The sequence below is a fragment of the Gavialis gangeticus genome, unplaced genomic scaffold, assembly GCF_001723915.1.
Source record: "Gavialis gangeticus isolate Ggan-Ray unplaced genomic scaffold, GavGan_comp1, whole genome shotgun sequence".
NCBI lineage: Eukaryota > Metazoa > Chordata > Crocodylia > Gavialidae > Gavialis > Gavialis gangeticus.
This window is the reverse complement of record NW_017729022.1, coordinates 124009110-124015184: the sequence shown is the minus strand read 5'-3', so window position 1 is coordinate 124015184 and position 6075 is coordinate 124009110. Positions and strand designations below refer to the sequence as shown.

The 6075-nt window shown below is 45.8% G+C and overlaps 1 protein-coding gene across 2 annotated transcripts in view; it reads left to right on the top strand.

Annotated features, from left to right (window-relative positions):
- Nucleotides 1-635: 635 nt before the first annotated feature.
- The window catches only part of KIZ (kizuna centrosomal protein), a 148191-nt gene continuing 142751 nt past the window's right edge, over nucleotides 636-6075 (top strand). Inside the window, exon 1 of one of the 2 annotated variants that reach the window (XM_019516123.1) lies at nucleotides 636-785. In XM_019516123.1, the coding sequence (XP_019371668.1) occupies nucleotides 679-785 (107 nt within the window). In that variant the 5' untranslated portion in view covers nucleotides 636-678. The remainder of the gene's footprint in view (nucleotides 786-6075) is intronic. The other variant, XM_019516122.1, reaches the window with a different exon arrangement.

Here is a 6075-nt window from a genome sequence, read left to right as displayed (position 1 = left end):
AAATCATTCTTGGGGAGGGGAGTCTTAACTGATTTCCAGGCTTGCTGTCAGCACCTCCTTATAACTGCTTGTGTCAAAATAAAGAAATGCTTCAACTTTAAAGAGCATCTAAGGACACATGGGTGGCAGGGGCTAGTGTGAGCAGCAGAGATCCTGGTTTTCTTTGATTAAAAAAACCCCAATCCACATTTTTCTGTGCTTAAAATGAAACCCGCCTAAGAGATCAATCAATTGATCTATCAGTATCTATTGAGATATATCTATATGTATAAAGAGTAATCCCAAATCCACATTTTTCCATGCTTAAAATGAAACACCACTAATCTATCTATCTATCTCGATAGATAGATAGCTAGATAGATAGATTGATTAGTGGTGTTTCATTTTAAGCACGGAAAAATGTGGATTTGGGGTTACTTTTTTAAAGCCAGAGATTGGGATTCTTTTTTAAACCAGAGAAAACCAGGACCCCTGGTGAGGAGACTGTGTGGGGGCGGGGAAGGGCGTGAAAGGTGCCCTCAGTGCAGAAGGAATTCGGAGGAGGCGGGGCCTGCGCCAGGCTCTCGTCTCCATGGCGACGGGGCGGCAGCGACAGCGAGACGGCACTTCCGGGGTTGGCCCCGCTGCGCGGCGCCTGCCGGGAAGCGTCGCTTAGGACACGGGCGTAAACAACACGGGATGCGTAGGGTGCCGCTGGCGGCTCCCGCCGGAGAGGGGTTGGCTTCGCGCCCCCCGGGTGGTCATGACGAGCGGCTGGGCGGGCTCCAGCTGTGCCTGCGGGACTGGTGAGCCGCGTCAGCACCTCCCTGTCCGTCTGTCCTCTTCCCCTCCCCTCGGGGTAATGTCATGTGTGGGACGTCATGTGTGTGACGTCATGCCACCTTTGCTTCACTTCATGGGGGCTCTGGGAGCCCTTCAAGAGGGGTGATGCCCCAGCTGCGGCCCCACAGCTGGGGAGAGCAGGGTGGGGGGACCTATAGGGTCAGCTGCCTGCCTGGGTCTGGGTCTCTTCAGTGCTGTCCCAGGGCTGGGCCTGACCAGAGGGGTGCTGTGGATGGGGAGGGCTGGGGCTGGCCAGGAGCTGGGGTGTTTGTCTGGGACCCTGCTGTGCATTGGGTGGGGGCAGGCAGGGGTGGTACCTGCAGGTTGCGGTGGTGTGGGCACACCCTATGCCCTGCTGTGGCAGGAGCCAAAAAGGGGGTATGCAGAGGTGAAGCATCAGGTGAGAAGATAAAGATGGCTTGGAGGGGAAGGCTGCCATCCTTGTGTGCCTCAGTGTGGGTGGCTGTTGGGAGCCAAGCAGGCAGGGTGGTAATAAACCCAAGAAGCCTCCTTTTTTGAAGAGTTGTAATATGACTGAAAACATTTTGATTATGGGGCTGGCTTAAAACTTTGTGTGCAGGTGTTTGGCCATAAGCTCCCTGACAAAGTCTCTGAGGATGCCACTTCTTCTGTTGCTTACTCTTTATCCTATTTTCTCAGGCAGCTGTGTTGCTGTGAGCTGCAAAATCCTCATTTGGGCTGTTAAATTTGTTTATTTGTTGTTTAGCTTCTGCAACTGCTGCCACTTTTGTGAGACCTGGGCTGGTGCCACTGAGTGACTTCAGCCACTGATATTCTGATGTGTTTAAAGGATGTGCTTTTGTTTGGCATTATTGTCACAATGTTGCCTTGCATTAAACAAAAGAATCTGAAACTGATGTTTTGAAAACAGACAGAGGCCTTGTGTATGCATGGTTCTCTCCCACATATAAGAATAATTAGTGCATAAATTTAAAAGGTAACTTTAGGTGCCTTCAGTTTTTCAGGGCAAAACTGAGTTACTTTAAAAGATGTTTAACATTTTTCAGAAAGCACTAAGAGGCTTAATGTGAAACAGGATCCAGTAAGAGGTATCCCAGACAGCTAGTGACTGTCTCCAGGTGTGTCAAATGAGTTGTTGTTTTTAGTTCATAATGCATCTATATGACAGGAATCACCAATGTAATTAGTGTTAGTGTCCTTTTCTGGACGTGTTCTCTTTTTAAATGGAAGCTGAAGAATTCTTTTGAGGATATTGTTCAATAATACTGATAGAGTGTTACAGGGAATTTAGTATGCTTCTATCTATGCTGTACCTGTTCTGTGGCTAAGGCAGAGGACGTTAGTTTCTGTCTCTTTGCCAGCAGTTTGCGCTCGCAGAATTACTTAAAAAACATTGCTCATTCTTTATATGAAGAACAAGTGTTCTTCAAACACTGTTCTTTGTATGAAAAAGGTCAAGTTATTCTCAAAGTGATTCTCACTCATTTTCCCCAATAGCATGCATCCAGCTTGGGGTTGGAGGACACCACACAAATAGGCAGGTTATGCACAGCCTGTTGTGTTTGTACTGCAGCTGGTGGTGCCAGCAATGGAAGTGCCCTGGGTGTACTGGAGGATGGTCCTGGCCGACATCACCCATATTAGGGATCTCCTGGACTATGCTAAGCAGAGGTGGGTAGATCCTTGTGAATGGGGCTGCCCATGCTGTGTGTTCCCTGCCTTCTACTCCAGGAGGTCAAGGCTGCCCTGCCACCCACTGGTGTTACCTACATTGACCAGGTCCTGCACAATAGCAGTCCATCCTCCACCCCCATGTCCCCCAGCCCTCCAGAGTTTGTCATGCGGCCCCTGCCTTGGAAGGGTCCATGGCACTCCCTGTCTCACCATCTTAGCAGGTTGGGGGACACCAAGCCAGTCTGCTTTCAAACCATCCATTGCCAGCAGCTCTACACACTCATGCTCCACCATTCACCATCCCATCCTCATGTCTCACCCAGACAACAATTGACAGGACACTTTAGATGGAGGGTGAGGGTTCCTGGTAGAGGAGTCTGTACTCTACTTTGATCCCGCAAGCCATTGGGGACCTCAGCTGGTGGCTTTTCCACAGCGCTGTCGCTACAGGCATGTATCTGGCATGGTTCATAACTGCTCCTGACACCTGCCCCTTCTGTGAGCAGAGGGAGACCCTACCACATGTCTACTTGAAATGCGCCAGGCTGCAGCCCCTGCACCACCTCTTGCAGAACCTTTTGCTGAGGTTCTTGGCTGCACTATTCTGCTCACCACTTCATTTATGCACACCCTGTCTATGTCTCTACCAAATCCTGGGACCTCCTGGAAACCTCCTCCTGGATCTGGCCAAGCTGGCTGTGTATCTGACCAGGAAGGAGGCTGTGGCTGGGAGGGTCCCTGGGGACTGTGGGGCCACTTTTCTTGCCCTTGTTCATTCCTGTCTCCAAGCAGAGTATTGCTGAACAGTATCCTCTGGCTCCTTGGACTCATTAAAAGGCCAGTGGGCACTGTCCAATGTGCTGTGCTTGGTGTCCCCCCCTTGGCACTCTTGTTATGAACCTTTGACCTCCACTCCTGTCTCTGTTTTCATTATTTGTCCCAAGTACTCAGTTGTCACCTTTCGTGTAGCCTCCCTGCCTTAGGGAGGCCAATAAGTTACTAGGTGGGCTTTGGCTCATACCCCTTAAGGTGACAAATAGGCCTGTCATGTTTGTGGATAGGAGAAACAAATATAGGTCTGATATCTTTGTTGTACTGAAGTGATTAAAGATAATCGTACAAGTGGCAGGGGAGAAAACCTGAATATTTGATGTAGCATAGATAGTTAGATAATTCTTAAATATTTCATAGTTCTTTATTTTATTTTGTTTCATCCCTATCACATAGTCACTATATAAACAGAAGCTGTTGACAGGGGGGGCATCTACACGTGAGCTTTACTGTGGAGTTGACTAATTAGCCCTTCAGTAAAGCATCACCATCTACACGTGTGGCATTATGTTGCAGTAAACCGATCATCTCCGCTGTAGGTTAGTACTGTTCTGGTACTTTCCTATGGTGGAGTTTAGTGTGCTGTAGCGCATGTGTAAATGGTGACCAGGGCTGGTTGGGCACTAGGGTGCTACAGTGCAGTGGCTTCCTACCAGCTAGACACATACTGTAGCACCCTTGTGCCCCAGCCAGCCCCTCTGCAGCACGTTGAGCTGGGTTGGAGCAGGCTGGGGTTGGCAGGCTGAGCACCACCCCAAGCCTGCAGGGCTGCGCTGCCCCTGGGCTGCGCTGCCATGGCTCAGCGTGCAGTGGACCCGGGCATACGTGTAAATGGTGTGCCGGAGTTTATTCAGGCTCACTGTTTCATGTGTAGATGCACCCAGTACGTATTGTCCTAGCTGTTCCTGGGATAAGAAAACTTGGTTTATGATAATGAAATGTAAAGGAAAAGCAAAGGTCAAAATACATGTGAAATTGCATATTGCTGTTCTACTTTGTGGCGTGTTTGAATGGTTATCCCCAGGTGGGGAAGCAGGGTTATGCCTGCTTTAGGAGGGGAAGCAGGCATTTTACTTAAAGGAAGGCTAAGAATTACCGAGTCAAAGAGTATGATAGGTGGGTCCACTTAGAATTTAGGATACGTTGTCTTTTAAAACTATGAGCTTAATCTGGCAAATTTACTGTTCCAAGTAATCTCATTAAGGTTAATGGGACTATTTGTATATCGACATTGCAGATTCAGCCCCTAGTTACATTTTGCTCTAAAGCTTTTAACTTTCAGGAGAAACAATCTTTTTTTGTCTCAAAGTGGAATTGGGATTGAAGTCTGTTATAAAATCTCTGGGGAGGTCTCTTCTTTCCCCACTCAGAGTTCTGTTTTCAGTAATTTGCTATCTAGATTTATTATAGATATCTTGATGCAAAAAACAGTTTTAATGTATACTGACAGTCAATTTAGGGTTTCCAAAAAATTTTATCTTCTGAATTATTTGTAATGCCTGTGTCAAGATTTGGCTGGAATAGTTTACTTAAAAATAATCTGTTATTTGGGTAGTTGCTGATTAATGCCAGGACTCTTGACAGATAGTTGTGGGGTGGGGGCGGGAGTTGATAGCATAATTGACTTAGACTTCTAAATTACTTTTGTAAATGGGACTTATTTTCATTTGGAAAGCAGATTAAGTTATTTATTAGTTACTCAGCCACCTTTACAAAAGTTACTTAGGCACTTAAGTCACTTTTTAAAAGTGCTTTTTGTACCCGTAGTCACTTAAGTGCATTTGTAAATTTTACCTATTCTATATTTTTTAAAACTTACTAGTTGAATTAATCAGTGGTAACCAGTTTCAGCATTCAGTTTTATGTGAATGTTATTCTGTTTAAAATGCACAGCATTTAGTAGTTGCAAAAGATATTATCTTTGGTATTTTTGAGGTACTCCTCAAAAATCTCATCAGGCACTTATGTTGTATGCTCCAGAAACTAGCTACCTGAAAATCTTAATAGGTGCATATGTACCAAAATATGCTTACAAATCTAACCAATGTAAGGCTGGTTTGAAAGTACAGTATGCTTTTCAATAGAATGGAAGGCTTGGCTTTGCTATTGTGTTTTCATAGAATCAAAGAAAATAAGGGTTGGACCTCAGGAGGTCATCTAGTCCAACCACCTATTTAAAGCAGGAGCATCCCCAGCTAGGTCATTCCAGCCAGGGCTCTGTCAAGCTGGGCCTTAACCCTGAAGAATGGAGATTTTGCCACCTGTCTGGGTAACCTGTTCCAGTGCTTCACCACTTTCCTAGTGAGAGAGTTTTTCCTAATATCTGACCTAAATGTCCCTTGCTGCAACTTGAGACCATTGCTGCTTGTTCTGTCATCTGCCACCACTGAGAACAGTCTAGCTCCATCCTCTTTCATGGTTATAACAAGTTGTTTTTACTAGCAAATGTATGTAAATGTAAGAAGTGTATATGTCCAAGGCTCTTAGTGGTCATTGATAACTAAGTGACAACATTTACTTGTTTTTAGCATATCATATTCTTGAAACTTTTTTTTTAAGCATTTTTTTTACTTTTATTGTTTTTTAACAGCGTTAGTAGAATGTTTAGAAACAATGGACCAGCTATTTACCCTGTACTCTTTCCATTGCTCCAGAGAGGGAAAGGGGGATGGAAAACTGGCCTGAAGTCGCAGGAGGATTCTTTTTTGTATCGAACAGGGCTTTTCAACCTTTTTGGAGAAGTATAGCCCTGGCGGTGAGATGCAA